This window comes from Oncorhynchus gorbuscha, linkage group LG22, assembly GCF_021184085.1.
Source record: "Oncorhynchus gorbuscha isolate QuinsamMale2020 ecotype Even-year linkage group LG22, OgorEven_v1.0, whole genome shotgun sequence".
Taxonomy (NCBI): domain Eukaryota; kingdom Metazoa; phylum Chordata; class Actinopteri; order Salmoniformes; family Salmonidae; genus Oncorhynchus; species Oncorhynchus gorbuscha.
In genome coordinates, this window is record NC_060194.1 from 45,344,196 (window position 1) to 45,361,149 (window position 16,954).

The 16,954-nt window shown below is 40.2% G+C and overlaps 1 protein-coding gene across 3 annotated transcripts in view; it reads right to left on the reverse strand.

Moving 5' to 3' along the window:
• The window catches only part of LOC124009733 (CTD small phosphatase-like protein), a 45,130-nt gene extending 29,513 nt beyond the window's left edge, over positions 1–15,617 (reverse strand). For 2 of the 3 annotated variants that reach the window (XM_046321860.1, XM_046321859.1), the window contains exon 1: positions 14,842–15,614. In XM_046321860.1, the coding sequence (XP_046177816.1) occupies positions 14,842–14,917 (76 nt within the window). In that variant the 5' untranslated portion in view covers positions 14,918–15,614. Of the gene's footprint in view, positions 1–14,841 lie in introns of all 3 variants that reach the window. The other variant, XM_046321861.1, reaches the window with a different exon arrangement.
• Positions 15,618–16,954: the final 1,337 nt, after the last annotated feature.

Below are 16,954 nucleotides of genomic sequence, written 5' to 3' on the forward strand. Positions count from 1 at the left end.
TGCGGACGACACAACAGTGGTATGCTTGATTACCAACAACGATGAGACGGCCAACAGGGAGGTGAGAACCCTCGGAGTGTGGTGTCAGGAAAATAACCTCACACTCAACGTCAACAAAACTAAGGAGATGATTGTGGACTTCAGGAAACAGCAGAAGGAACACCCCCCTATCCACATTGATGGAACAGTAGTGGAGAGGGTAGTAAGTTTTAAGTTACTATTATATTATTATTATTATATTAAGTTCCTCGGCGTACACATCACAGACAAACTGAATTGGTCCACCCACACAGACAGCATCGTGAAGAAGGCGCAGCAGTGCCTCTTCAACCTCAGGAGGCTGAAGAAATTCGGCTGGTCACCAAAAGCACTCACAAACTTCTACAGATGCACAATCGAGAGCATCCTGTCGGGCTGTATCAGCGTCTGGTACGGCAACTGCTCCGCCCACAACCGTAAGGCTCTCCAGAGGGTAGTGAGGTCTGCACAACGCATCACCGGGGGCAAACTACCTGCCCTCCAGGACACCTACACCACCCAATGTCACAGGAAGGCCATAAAGATCATCAAGGACAACAACCACCCGAGCCACTGCCTGTTCACCCCGCTATCATCCAGAAGGCGAGGTCAGTACAGGTGCATCAAAGCTGGGACAGAGAGACTGAAAAACAGCTTCTATCTCAAGGCCATCAGACTGTTAACCTCTTGCTCCTACCTGACACGCAGGCGTCCCATCTAGACATCTGGAAATGCAAATACGCTACTCTAAATGCTAATAGTACTAGTTAAAACTCAAACGTTCATTAAAATACACATGCAGGGTATTGAATTAAAGCTACACTCGTTGTGAATCCAGGCAACAAGTCAGATTTTTTAAATACTTTTCGGCGAAAGCATGAGAAGCTATTATCTGATTTCATGTAACACCCCAACAGACCCGCAGGGGACGTAAACAAAATAATTAGCATAGTCGTCGCTACACAAACCGCACAAATAAAATATAAAACATTCATTACCTTTGACCATCTTCTTTATTGGCACTCCTAGATGTCCCATAATCACTATTGGGTCTTTTTTTCGATTAAATCGGTCCATATATAGCCTAGATATCGATCTATGAAGACTGTGATAAACAAAAAAAATAGCGTCTTATAACGTAAAGGTAATTTTTTTTCATTAAAAAAGTCGACGATAAACTTTCACAAAACACTTCGAAATACTTTTGTAATGCAACTTTAGGTATTAGTACACGTTAATAAGCGACCAAATTGATCACGAGGCGAGGTAAATCTCAACCAAAATATCCGGTCGGAGACCGGAAGAACTACGCTGCCTTGAGTCTGTTTGACCAAGAAACAAATAGTAGGCAAATGACAAGACTCTAGACATTGTGTGGAAGCTGTAGGTATTGCAACCTCAGCCCCATTAAATGTGGTTCACCTTTATCAATGGGTTCATGTCGAGCATGGATATATTTTTCAATTTTCAGTGATCAGATTTTCCTGCACTTTTCGATGAAACGCACGTTCTGTTATAGTCACAGCCGTGATTTAACCAGTTTTATAAACGTCTGAGTGTTTTCTATCCACACATACTAATCATATGCATATACTATATTCCTGGCATGAGCAGCAGGGCGCTGAAATGTTGCGCGATTTTCAACAGAATGTTCGGAAAAAGTAGGGGGTAGGAGTAACAGGTTAAACAGCCACCACTAACATTGAGTGGCTGCTGCCAACACACTGACTCAACTCCAGCCACTTTAATAATGGGAATTGATGGGAAAAGTAAAATATATCACTAGCCACTTTAAACAATGCTACCTAATATAATGTTTACATACCCTACATTATTCATCTCATATGTATACGTACAGTGCCTTGCGAAAGTATTCGGCCCCCTTGAACTTTGCGACCTTTTGCCACATTTCAGGCTTCAAACAAAGATATAAAACTATTTTATAGTTTGAATCCAATCGAGACTTGGTGGAAAGAACTGAAAACTGCCATTCACAAATGCTCTCCATCCAACCTCACTGAGCTCGAGCTGTTTTGCAAGGAGGAATGGGAAAAAATGTCAGTCTCTCGATGTGCAAAACTGATAGAGACATACCCCAAGCGACTTACAGCTGTAATCGCAGCAAAAGGTGGCGCTACAAAGTATTAACTTAAGGGGGCTGAATAATTTTACACGCCCAATTTTTCAGTTTTTGATTTGTTAAAAAAGTTTGAAATATCCAATAAATGTCGTTCCACTTCATGATTGTGTCCCACTTGTTGTTGATTCTTCACAAAAAAATACAGTTTTATATCTTTATGTTTGAAGCCTGAAATGTGGCAAAAGGTCGCAAAGTTCAAGGGGGCCGAATACTTTCGCAAGGCACTGTATATACTGTACTCTATATCATCTACTGCATCTTTATGTAATACATGTATCACTAGCCACTTTAACTATGCAACTTTGTTTACATACTCATCTCATATGTATATACTGCACTCAATATCATCTACTGTATCTTGCCTATGCCACTCTGTACCATCACTCACTCATATATGTACATATTCTTTATCCCCTTACACTTGTGTCTATTAGGTAGTAGTTTTGGAATTGTTAGCTAGATTACTTGTTGAACAGCATGCATTGTCGGAACTAGAAGCACAAGCATTTCGCTACACTCGCATTAACATCTGCTAACCATGTGTATGTGACAAATACAATTTCATTTGATTTGATTTGGGTGCCAATATTGAAGATGCTCATTCTCATCCCCAGTGTCTGTTTTCAAAGGATAAAGCTAAGAACATTAACAACATATTTTAGAAAACTATAACAATACGGAAGAACATTTTACTGTTTAGACAAGAACCAATATCACTCCCTAAAAAAACTCAACCCCATCCTTTGATAGCTTTTCAGAATTCACCGATTAATTGATCCACATGGAAAACTAAAAGCATAGAAACTATAAATTACTTGGATATAATAAATACATGTATTTCCATGACAAAATTAAAAAGCCATTTTGGACTGAGAAATGTAGATATTTTCAAATACATGAAACTTAAGTTTCATAAAGAAATGTTGATTTGAAATATTTTGGACATCAGAGTAACCTTGAGGGAAAAGTACAACCATGATGTTGCTTTACAACGGTACTGTGAAGCCTTATCTTGACAAAAAATATTATTATTTGTAAGAAAAAAAAAATATCCCAAATTGCACAGTGGTCCAAAATAAAAATATATATTTTGGCGCATATGCAACCAAATTGTTTGCAATTTAACCTTTCTAAAGATACCCTGTCTCAACTCGTCAAATTGCAGAGAGCAGACACTACTAAAAACAGGAGTATCAATTAACATGATTCTGGATTATGTTCAGTTTGTCACGGGCTGCATTGTCGTACCATTGGCAGCATTTTAGCCAAAGAATGTTATACTAGCTGTCTAGTCTTTTATAAATGTACAATAAGCATAAAACACAATTATAAGGAATTTGAAACTTCTCTTTCTGAGAAATAAGATATTTTGATTTGAACATCTGAACAAAGTGGACAGGCTTAGCATGCTGTTCAAACAGTTGCAGACAGACAGAAGGGTGTGTTCATAACTATTCAACTGTTATACTTTGTTAGCTAGCATATAGATCCAAGTTGGCTAAAGTTTAAATATAAAGATTAGCTGGCTACTCACTTGGACGTGGGCTTTTTCTGGAGAGATTGTTAATGAGACCTGTGTTCATGTTCTAGAATACCTACAATAAGTTAGTCATTATTAGTGAATGTTCTAGAATACCTACAATAAGTTAGTCATTATTAGTGAATGTTCTAGAATACCTACAATAAGTTAGTCATTATTAGTGAATGTTCTAGAATACCTACAATAAGTTAGTCATTATTAGTGAATGTTCTAGAATACCTACAATAAGTTAGTCATTATTAGTGAATGTTCTAGAATACCTACAATAAGTTAGTCATTATTAGTGAATGTTCTAGAATACCTACAATAAGTTAGTCATTATTAGTGAATGTTCTAGAATACCTACAATAAGTTAGTCATTATTAGTGAATGTTCTAGAATACCTACAATAAGTTAATAATTATTAGTGAATGTGCAAGGTTCTGGTTACAATTCTAACCAAGGACTTGATAGCCAGATCAGTGATTATTGCAACAACAACAACAAAAAAAGCAGGTTAAATTAATTTTGATAAAATAATAAAATTATTAGTGGGTCCCATGGTTGTAGAAGGCTTATATTTAGCCTAGGTATAATTTCACAAGCCCTGAATTCATTATCGCTGACTGTTTGAAATGCAGTACATTTGACCTTTAAAATGTACAACAAAGCTTATTTAGATAAAACATTTATAAAAAATAAAATTGAGAGTCAGACATAAATTTGAAAAAAAATAAAAAAATTGGCCATATCGCCCAGCCCTAACTTGAACTGCATCATATCCCATTCTCTGCTGTAATGATTTACACCAACTGTGTGTGTGTGTGAACAAAACTATCAGTTATGTTAGCCATTTCCACTTGGCTGTCAGACCAACAACATGCATTCTTTCTTAGGAGGAAGGAAGGAGCCGACAGTAATTGGTCTGAGCTGCGCTAGGCTAATCATCGCTAATGAGATTACAACAAAGCCACACTCATCTAATGGAACCTGAACGACTAAGGTCATTAGTAAAAAGGCTTTAGGCCCTCAGTTTAACCAACACAGGTCCTTCATATTAGGCCTATGGCAGCATCTCAAATGGCACAACATTTCCTATATAGTGCACTACTTTTGACCGGGGTCCATTTGAATAGGATGACATTTGGGATTCAGCCTCTCACTCCTTGCTGGCGGGTCTTTTTCTGGTGGATAGCAGATTATAGGTCCATCTGTCATTGGGCTTCAATGATTGGTTGACACAGGTCAAAGTGCATGACCTTTCCCAGATTGGCCACTGCCATACCTTCACACTTTGGCCCCATGACCCTACTTGACCCTGTTTGGCTCCTTTTGGAATTTATTGCACAGAAGAGCAATAGCTGAGAACTGGAAAATGTGTGGGTCTGCCCAGCCAGTGTTTTCTAGGGACAGAGAGATACAAGCATCGCGATAATCGTTAGTATCTTGGCAAGGAAACAAAACACAAAGCGGATTCACCTTCGATAGGAAAACAGCCTCTTTTACGCTGCTGCTACTCTCCAACTATGCATAGATAAACACTTTAACTCTACCTACATGCAAATATTACCTCGACTAACCTGTCCCACCGCACATTGACTCTGTACCGGTACCCCCTGTATATAGCCTCCACATTGACTCTGTACCGGTAACCCCTGTATATAGCCTCCACATTGACTCTGTACCGGTAACCCCTGAATATAACCTCCACATTGACTCTGTACAGGTACCCCCTGTATATAGCCTCCACATTGACTCTGTACAGGTACCCCCTGTATATAGCCTCCACATTGACTCTGTACCGGTAACCCCTGAATATAACCTCCACATTGACTCTGTACAGGTACCCCCTGTATATAGCCTCCACATTGACTCTGTACCGGTAACCCCTGTATATAGCCTCCACATTGACTCTGTACCGGTAACCCCTGAATATAACCTCCACATTGACTCTGTACAGGTACCCCCTGTATATAGCCTCCACATTGACTCTGTACAGGTACCCCCTGTATATAGCCTCCACATTGACTCTGACTCCCCTGTATATAGCCTCCACATTGACTCTGTACCGTACCCCTGTATATAGCCTCCACATTGACTCTGTACCAGTACCCCTGTATATAACCTCCACATTGACTCTGTACAGGTACCCCTGTATATAGCCTCCACATTGACTCTGTACCAGTACCCCTGTAATAGCCTCCCATGAATATAACCTCCACATTGACTCTGTACCAGTAACCCCTGAATATAACCTCCACATTGACTCTGTACCGGTAACCCCTGAATATAACCTCCACATTGACTCTGTACAGGTACCCCCTGTATATAGCCTCCACATTGACTCTGTACAGGTACCCCCTGTATATAGCCTCCACATTGACTCTGTACCGGTACCCCCTGTATATAGCCTCCACATTGACTCTGTACCGGTACCCCCTGTATATAGCCTCCACATTGACTCTGTACCGGTACCCCCTGTACATAGCCTCCACATTGACTCTGTACCGGTACCCCCTGTACATAGCCTCCACATTGACTCTGTACCGGTACCCCCTGTACATAGCCTCCACATTGACTCTGTACCGGTACCCCCTGTATATAGCCTCCACATTGACTCTGTACCAGTACCCCCTGTATATAACCTCCACATTGACTCTGTACCAGTACCCCCTGTATATAACCTCCACATTGACTCTGTACCAGTACCCCCTGTATATAGCCTCCACATTGACTCTGTACCAGTACCCCCTGTATATAGCCTCCACATTGACTCTGTACCAGTACCCCCTGTATATAGCCTCCACATTGACTCTGTACCAGTACCCCCTGTATATAACCTCCACATTGACTCTGTACCAGTACCCCCTGTATATAACCTCCACATTGACTCTGTACCAATACCCCCTGTATATAGCCTCCACATTGACTCTGTACCAGTACCCCCTGTATATAGCCTCCACATTGTCTCTGTACCGGTACCACCTGTATATTTACATTTACATTTAAGTCATTTAGCAGACGCTCTTATCCAGAGCGACTTACAAATTGGTGCATTCACCTTATAGCCTCCACATTGACTCTGTACCGGTACCCCCTGTATATAGCCTCCACATTGACTCTGTACCAGTACCCCCTGTATATAGCCTCCACATTGACTCTGTACCAGTACCCCCTGTATATAACCTCCACATTGACTCTGTACCAGTACCAGTACTCTGTACCAGTACCCCTGTATATAGCCTCCACATTGACTCTGTACCAGTACCCCCTGTATATAGCCTCCACATTGACTCTGTACCAGTACCCCCTGTATATAGCCTCCACATTGACTCTGTACCAGTACCCCTGTATATAGCCTCCACATTGACTCTGTACCAGTACCCCCTGTATATAGCCTCCACATTGACTCTGTACCAGTACCCCCTGTATATAGCCTCCACATTGACTCTGTACCAGTACCCCCTGTATATAGCCTCCACATTGACTCTGTACCGGTATCCCCTGTATATAGCCTCCACATTGACTCTGTACCAGTACCCCCTGTATATAGCCTCCACATTGACTCTGTACCAGTACCCCCTGTATATAGCCTCCACATTGACTCTGTACCGGTACCCCCTGAATATTGCCTCGCTACTGTTATTTTACTGCTGCTCTTTAATTGTTATTTTTATTTCTTATCAATTTTTTGGACCTAACACTTATTTTTCTTAAAACTGCATTGTTGGTTAAGGGCTTGTAAGTAAGCATTTCACTGTAAGGTTGTATTCGGCACATGTGACAAATAAAATGTGATTTGATACTGGCCCCATGTTGACTCCAATGCTTCCCACAGCTGTGTCAAGGTCGCTGTGTTACCTTTGGGTAGTGGACCCCCATGTTGACTCCAATGCTTCCCACAGCTGTGTCAAGGTCGCTGTGTTACCTTTGGGTAGTGGACCCCCATGTTGACTCCAATGCTTCCCACAGCTGTGTCAAGGTCGCTGTGTTACCTGGATGTTCTTTGGGTAGTGGACCATTCTTGTTACACAGGAAACTGTTGAGTGTGAAAAACCCAGCAGTGTTGATGTTCTTGACACAAACTAGTGCACCTGGCACCTATTACCATACCCCCTGTTCAAAAGCAGTTCAATCTTGTCTTGCCCGTTCACAAATAGATTGTATAGGCCTTATTAAACCAGCCTCCTTCCCTTCATCTTACCTGACTGAAATGGATTTAACAAGTGACATCAATAAGGGATAGCTTTCACCAGGATTTACCTGGTCAGTTTCTCATGGAAAGACCAGGTGTTCCTAATGTTTTGTGCACTCAGTGTATTTTCCAAGCTATAACGCACAATATTTTACATACAGCAGGTTTTTAAAGGATCACAGAGTGGTCCGCTTCGTGTTAAAATCTTCGCCACGAGGGGGAAAAAAATATACAAATACTGCAATTCTGGTATCGACACAGCCCTAGCATTTCTCCTAACATTGTATAGAAGGGAGTAAGGCAGTACTGTTCTATCCAATACTACACCTAAACCTCAATTGATAAATACCACAATCAATCACCCCCAGCCTTGTAGTAATTCTCAAAAAACAGTCACCATCCTATTCCTTTATCAAACCTCATGTCCGTATTATACTGACTTATAAAAGCTCCATCATCTACTTCAATAGCCTCAACAGTCCAGGTAGCTAGAATCAGACCAGGAAAAGACCTGTGGTAGTCATCGTTCTGGTTCAACATTTCCTGCTAGCTTCAGGGATCTGACTGGTACTGATACACACCAGATACTGGTACTGATAGTGTCTGAATGACCCAGGAAACCCAGTCACCACACACTGTAAATGTTACAGTAGCAGCCAACGGGACTGGAAGGGAACACAATGCCACAAGAGGTTTAACTTTATGACGCTTTAATCCACTGACATGCTGACAATGAGTGATTGATGTCACGAGGGCTTATGCAGTAATTGTGCGAAAAGGAATGCAATGAAGACAGAATGGATTGACTTGTTCACTGTTGGTGCCAACCTGCAAAGTAGGTTTAGGTTCGATGTTGAGTACTTTATGGGTGTGTTTAGGGACATGTAGTCCTAGGCCTACACCAGACAAGCAGTGGGGGTGCCACCACAATGTGTTCAGCAGCCATCGAGAGACACAATACGCCCAATCACACACTGAAGCATTGGCCTTAGGGCAATTCCACATTAACTGAGTGATGCTTAGTCTCAAGCTATTTTTTTACTTTAAAAATGGATGCCAAACCAAAAACAATAATTGCAAAGTTAAACACCATACAAAACGCTATGCATAAGGACTACGTTGAATAACTTCCACAGAGAATTTTAGTGCAGATGCAAAGTTTGGGAACAGAATGGTAGTTTGTATTGTTTGGGCTGTCAGTCTGTTACCAAACTTTCCATCTGCACTGTTCAAGTAAATGTGTTTTTGTAAAATTGTATGGAAATTGTTAATAAAAACTAAGGTTTTTTTAAAAGTCACTGTTACCGTGGAATTGTCCCTTACCATAAAATATTCTGTCATTACCTCAGGCTATTCAGAAAGATGGACCTTAAGAGGGACCTAACAACTTGCAAAGTTAGTGTGTGGAGATAACATTTTCAATAGCTATCAGACACCGAACACCCTGAATCACATACTTGATTTATTTATGCTATCCAGTGCAGTTTGGCAATTCACTCAAATTATTGGCATTAACTCGCTTATTTTGAACGATAGACCTTAGCAGGGTCATGGAGTGACCTAGTCTAAACAGCTGTAGAGCAGACATATAGGTCCAGCTACACATGGAGTGACCTAGTCTAAACAGCTGTAGAGCAGACATATAGGTCCAGCTACACATGGAGTGACTTTGCTCTACAGCTGTTAGACTAAGTCACTTCATGTGTAGCTGGACCTATATGTCTGCTCTACAGCTGTTAGACTGACATATAGGTCCAGCTACACATGAAGTGACCTAGTCTAACAGCTGTAGAGCAGACATATACAGTTGAAGTCAGAAGTTCATACACCTTAGCCAAATACATTTAAACTCAGTTTTTCACAATTCCTGACATTTAATCCTAGTAAAAATGTCCTGTCTTAGGTCAGTTAGGATCACCACTTTATTTTAAGAATGTGAAATATCAGAATAATAGCAGAGAGAATGAATAATTTCAGCTTTTATTTCTTTCATCACATTCCCAGTGGGTCAGAAGTTTACATACACTGAATTAGTATTTGGGAGCATTGCCTTTAAATGGTTTAACTTGGATCAAACGTTTCGGGTAGCCTTCCACTAGATTCCCACAATAAGTTGGGTGATTTTTGGCCCATTCCTCATGACAGAGCTGGTGTAACTAAGTCAGGTTTGTAGCCCTCCTTGCTTGTAGCCCTCCTTTCAGTTCTGCCCACACATTTTCTATAGGATTGAGTTCAGGGCTTTGTGATGGCCACTCCAATACCTTGACTTTGTTGTCCTTAAGCCATTTTGCCACAACTTTGGAAGTTTGCTTGGTGTCATTGTCCATTTGAAAGACCCATTTGCGACCAAGCTTTAACTTCCTGACTGATCTTGAGATGAGACTGATCTTCCTGACTGATCTTGAGACTGGTCTTGAGATGTTGCTTCTATATATCCACATCATTTTCCTTCTCATGATGCCATCTATTTTGTGAAGTGCACCAATCCCTCCTGCAGCAAAGCACCCCCACAACATGATGCTGCCACCCCCGTGCTTCACAGTTGGGATGGTGTTCTTTGGCTTGCAAGCCTCCCCCATTTTCCTCCAAACATAACAATGGTCATTATGGCCAAACAGTTATATTTTTGTTTCATGAGCCCAGAGGACATTTCTCCAAAAAGTGCGATCTTTGTCCCCATGTGCAGTTGCAAACCGTAGTCTGGCTTTTTTATGGCGGTTTTGGAGCAGTAGCTTCTTCCTTGCTGAGTGGCCTTTCATGTTATGTTGATATAGGACTCGTTTTACTGTGGATATAGATACATTTGTACCCGTTTCTTCCAGCATCTTCACAAGGTCCTTTGCAGTTGTTCTGGGATTGATTTGCACTTTTCACATCTAAGTACGTTCATCTCTAGGAGACAGAACGAGTCTCCTCCCTGAGCGGTATGACGGCTACGTGGTCCCATGGTGGTTATACTTGTGTACTATTGTTTGTACAGATGAACGTGGTACCTTCAGGTGTTTGGAAATTGCTCCCTAGGTTGAACCAGACTTGTGGAGATCTGCAATTTATTTCTGAGGTCTTGGCTGATTTGTTTTGATGTTCCCATGATGTCAAGCAAAGAGGCAGTGAGTTTGAAGATTGGCTTGAAATACATCCACAGGTACACCTCCAATTGACTCAAATGATGTCAATTAGCCTATCAGAAGCTTCTAAAGCCATGACATAATTTTCTGGAATTTTCCAAACTGTTTAAAGGCACAGTCAACTTAGTGTATGTAAACTTCTGACCCACTGGAATTGTGATACAGTGAATTATAAGTGAAATAATATGTAAACAATTGTTGGAAAAATTACTTGTGTCACACACAAAGTAGATGTCCTAACAGACTTGCCAAAACTATAGTTTGTTAACAAGACATTTGTGGAGTGGTTGAAAAACGAGTATTAATGACTCCAACCTAAGTGTATGTAAACTTCCGACTTCAACTGGAGGTCCAGCTGTACATGGAGTGACTTAGTTTAACAGCTGAAGAGCAGCCATATAGGTCAGCTATATATTAAACTCTGATGGAAACAAGACACCTCTTTATGCGAGTAGTGATATTGCGAAGCCGGTTGTATCGGTGTGTTTGTTTCTGTGTCAGTGTTTCAATAGTTGCCAAATGCCCTGATTTGGAAAAGATCCCCTCTGTATGCCTGTCAATTGACACCTGGCCTCTTTCAAAACCTCTTTGGTTGATATATAGTGTAGCTACTGTGACATTCATGTTTTGGCAAGCTCCATCTGGTCCTCTGAAATAAACCAGCCTTTAAGGTGACCTGTATCAGAGTTACATTAGTACTCTGCCCATGACGTAAACAGTAGTGGAAAACAGTGGAGGAAATTGCTTGTTATGAGTACAGCATGTTACTTGAATGTGGCAGGACCGGGCCAAGAATCATGCCACAATGGCACACAACTCCAGGAAAAACCTGACAGGCATACCAGTTAAAACTGTTTGTTTGTTTGTTTATTTGAATCCCCATTAGCTTTTGCAGCAGCTATTCTTGCTGGGGTCCACAACAACAACAAAAAACATGACAAATAAAACACTGATAGACAAGGACAGTCACACAAATGTAAAATATATCAATATACAAACCATACTACAACAACTAAAATAGCGCGTGTTGGAGTGTGTCTGTCCCCTCATAGTGCGTGTTGGAGTGTGTCTGTCCCCTCATAGTGTGTGTTGGAGTGTGTCTGTCCCCTCATAGTGCGTGTTGGAGTGTGTCTGTCCCCTCATAGTGCGTGTTGGAGTGTGTCTGTCCCATCATAGTGCGTGTTGGAGTGTGTCTGTCCCCTCACAGACCCCACTGTTCTATGAGATGTTGTTTAACCTGTTTTTTTGTGTGGTTTTTTAAAGGTATTTTTGCCATTTGCTGTGGAATTGGAAATGGAATGCAATCATGGCTCTGTATAATATTGTGCGTTGATGTGAATCCGTTTTGGACTTGGTGACTGTGAAGAGACCCCTGGTGGCATGTCTTGGGCCAGCTGCAGCTTTGCCAGGTCTTTCTTTGCTGCCCTAGACCATGATACCGGACAGTGATCAGGATGGGACAAGACCAGAGCCGGAACAACTAGTACAGTTAATTTGTATCAAAAACACATATACATATACATATATATATATATTTTTTTATAAACAGACATACCCCTCCCCCATATTCATAACTTTGTCAATAGGACTTGCCCATGATAAGTGACAACTCAGTGTTATAATTAGGAGTTTACCTTTCTCAACGGTCCCACACTTTATTTACAACTTCAGTTGAGGTTTAAGTCTTAGATTTAAAAAAATAATCAAAAACAATGCTTTTAGTGTGTGTGTGTGTGTGTGTGTGTGTGTGTGTGTGTGTGTGTGTGTGTGTGTGTGTGTGTGTGTGTGTGTGTGTGTGTGTGTGTGTGTGTGTGTGTGTGAAAAAGGAGTGGGGCTCACTGCAAACTCTAGAAAACAGATCACTAACTAGTTAGAGTACTGCATTACCTCCAAGTCCACCTATAACTTATCTAACTAGCTGTTTAATTAGCTAGATAGCTAAAATAAGTGGGCAACGTCAGCTAGCAAGTCATCTCCTAGCTCTCAAAATACCTTCTGTCAGGTTTTCATCAGTTCTCTTCAACAAAAATGATGAAATACAATTCCAACGCTGTGTTTAACATGTTTAGAAATGTCAATAAAGTAAATTTCAAACAGATTCCACCACGAAAACCAGAGAGGTTTTCCAATGCCTCGCAAAGAATGGCATCTATTGGTTAAAAAAAAAAGGTTTTTAAAGCAGACATTGAATATCCCTTTGAGCATGGTGAAGTTATTAATTACACTTTGGATGGTGTATCAAAAAAGCCAGCCACTACAAAGACACAGGCATCCTTACTAATTCAGTTACCAGAGAAGAAGCAAACCGCTTAGGGATTTCACCATGAGGCCAATTATGACTTTAAAACAGTTGGCTCTGTTAGGAGAAACCTGAGGATGACAAGAGTGAAAAGGATGCCTGTACAGAATAAAAATATTCCAAAACATGCATCCTGTTTGCAACAAGGCACTATTTTTTATTTTATTTTAACCGTTATTTAACTAGGCAAGACAGTTAATAATAAATTATTATTTAAAATGATGGTCTACCCCGGCCAAACCCGGACGACGCTGTGCCAATTGTGCGCCTCCCTATGGCCTAAAGTAATACTACTAAAAATGTGGCAAAGCAATTAGCATTTTGTCCTGAATACAAAGTGCTATGTTTGGGACAAATCCAATACAACACATTACTGAGTACCACTCTCCATATTTCCTAGCATACTGGTGGCTGCATCATGTTATGGGTATGCTTGTAATCTTTAAGGACTAGGGACTTTTTCAGGATAAAAAAGAAACCTAATGGAGCTAAGCAAAATCCTAGAGGAAAACCTGGTTCAGTCTGCTTTCCACCAGACACTGGGAGATGAATTCCCCTTTCAGCAGGACAATAACCTAAAACACATGGCAAAATCGACACTGGAGTTGCTTACCAAGAAGCCAGTGAATGTTGCCGAGTGAGTTTTGACTTAAAAATCTGCTTTAAAATCTTTGGCAAGATCTGAAAATTGTTGTCTAGCGATGATCAACAACCAATTTGACCGAGCTTGAAGGATTTAGAAAATACAAATTGGCAAATGTTGCACAATCCAGGTGTGGAAAGCTGTTACAGACTTAATAGACTCGCAGCTGTAATCGCTGCAAAAGGTGATTCTAACCAGGGGGTTGAGTACTTATCTAATCAAGATATATTTGTGTTTTTTAAATGTATACAAATGTTCGCATTTTTTCTCCCAATTTGACATTAGAGTATTTTCTGTAGACTGTTGACAAAGAATGACAATTAAATAGATTTTAATCCCACTTTGTAACAACATCATTTTGGAAAAAAAGTCAAGGGGTGTGAATATACTTACTGAAAGGCATTGTATATAGCAGTAGTTTAGTTCTTATTTGTTTTGTTAACTACGGGTCCACATTTGTTTTGTATGATCTTTCTTAGATCGTTCCGATATAGGTCAGACACTTTAATCCGCATGGGGGGGGTGCGCTACTAAAACCGTCCTACGGGATCATTAAGCTATTTGATTTAAAAACGTTCCCTTTATAAAAACATGAAACAACAAATTAGACCTTTCTGCTATTAGCCCATAGAAACACATTGAATAACGTACTGATACATGGAAAAACAGTCACCTATATATATATATATATATATATATTTTTTTTTTTTTTTTTTAATGTATCAACAAGGGAGTTTGTTTTAAGGTTGTTAGCGTCTATAAAACGGGATAGATAGTCTTCTCCAATCCAACATCATGTCATTTGTATAATATTGATAATATTGCAACAGTTTCTGACAGCCAGAGCGCTTTCCCCAAAAAACACTGTCTTTTTCCCCCTCTCTCTCTCTCTCTCTTACCTTTTTCCTGATTAAACGAGATAATCTCCTCTTCTTTGGGGTTGGAAACCTGGGTTATTATAGACGTGTGATCCATTGCGACGGATGGTTAATTCCTTTGTTGTTGTTGTTGTTTGTTTGTTGGTTCGTTTTAAAAATGTTTTATTTTTTCACTTGCTTGTCCTAGTCCACAATGGGTAACGTTAGCTGCCTTTGCTAGCTGTGTTGAAATGGCAGCCGGGCCCTAAAAACTAGCTGAGACGGGACACAGGAGGGGGCAAAATGTAAACTAGCTAGTGGTTTAAAGACTAAATACAACCACTTGTCAATCGCTGGGAATATTCCAATTTAGTAAGTAACATTTAAAGAACAATTATGGGGCAAAACAAACTCCCAACGTTGAACTCAAGAAGAAGGAAGAAGAAGAAAACGTTGCTAACGTCTGGCTTAGCAACTAGAGCTAGCCTTAAAACTGATCAGTGTTCAATTCAACATAATAAAAAATAAATAAATAAATTGTTTTAAAAAAATTGACGTTGACTGAAAACAATGAAGAAACGGAAAAAAATAATAATAAAAAAAACACTCGCTCGCCACGGTCAAGTTTCAATAGGAAAAATGAAACAGTTCCGATAATCCCGTTTCTTGAACTCTCTTCATTTTCAAAAATATAATTGTATCCCCCTCCTCTCTCTCTCTCTCTCTCTGTACTCTTTCCAACATGGAGGCGTCGTGTGTATTTGGATCAGAAGCGAGCAGCGCTCAAGTGGGAGGCGGTTTCTAGGAACCCCTCCTCCCACGGATCGAAAATAATACCTCCGTAGCTTTATCAACGTACCAGCCTTTAAGGGTCAATGATATTTGAGTCACTGCCTTCTGAAATGTTGCAAAACATTTTTTTTTAATGGATTGACAGTCTACGGGTCTATATAGTTTCTGCACATTTTTTTTTTAATTGGGAGGGGGTTGGGGGGGGTTAGATTCCAGGGCAATGCAATGAATTAGATCAAAACATGTAGATGGCCGTAATGACACAGATCAATATTTTATCTCAATAACTATACTCTGTCAAACCGTTTGTGAATGTTTTTTTTTTTCTTCAGCATTTGCATATGGAACATTGAGATGGACGGATGGGTCCACGATCAGCATTTAACCAATCAGCACCACTGGACAAATCCAGCAGAAATGACATAGGCGCCATCTGGTGGCCGAAGTGTTGAATTTACAATCAGAAGCTTCATTCTGGCATCGCTCTCATGTTACCGACACATCATATGAATGAATGCCTTCAGAGCTGTGCAGCCTATCTCTGTCTTGGTGTGGGTGGTTCAGTGAGGGGGCTGAATGTGGGTTAAATTCCAGCTGAGGAGCGAAAATACACAGCAGTTAGGCCTACCAGTTGCATAGCACACTTTAGTTGTGTATACAGTATCTATATATTTTTTTATATATATAGATATGTGTGTTAAGAGCAGCCTTTTGTAATGTTTATTTACACATACTTTCCTTATCACTGATTCATGGCAAATACTGTTTAATGAATGCGTCAATAAAGCTAGATTCCATGACCACATGTGTGTGTGTGTGTGCGTGTTATTCATCAGTAAAGAATGAAATAATTGATCATCATAACGTGCCAAAATCCTTATGGTCTCTTCTGCTCTCCGTAGACAAGCACGCTATATTATTATTAACAGCCTATTGATTGCTACAGGTTTTTATGGATGTATGACCTTTGTATTGTGCATATATAGATTTCAATTCTGCATCTCCTCCTCCTATAGGTTATCATCATTTGGGTCTCATTGAGCCCCCCAACAGCTCAACTGTAACCCTCTAAAATGACTAGAATAAACATTCATTGGCATTTTATTAATACAATTCCATTCCGAGGACAACACTACTTCACACAGTAGAATATCTATTTTAAAAAATACAAGGCTTTGTCTTACTCTAGTGATCACAGATGTTAACGACACCCTATACCAATGACTTTTTAAATATTTCCTGTCCGTAATATGCTGACTTATTTTATTGTGTATTCTTATTTCTCAAGTGTGTTTTTTTCTAGTAATACATTGTCATTGATTATTGCATTGTTGGGTTTTGTGTTTACACGAAAGGCTAGTTA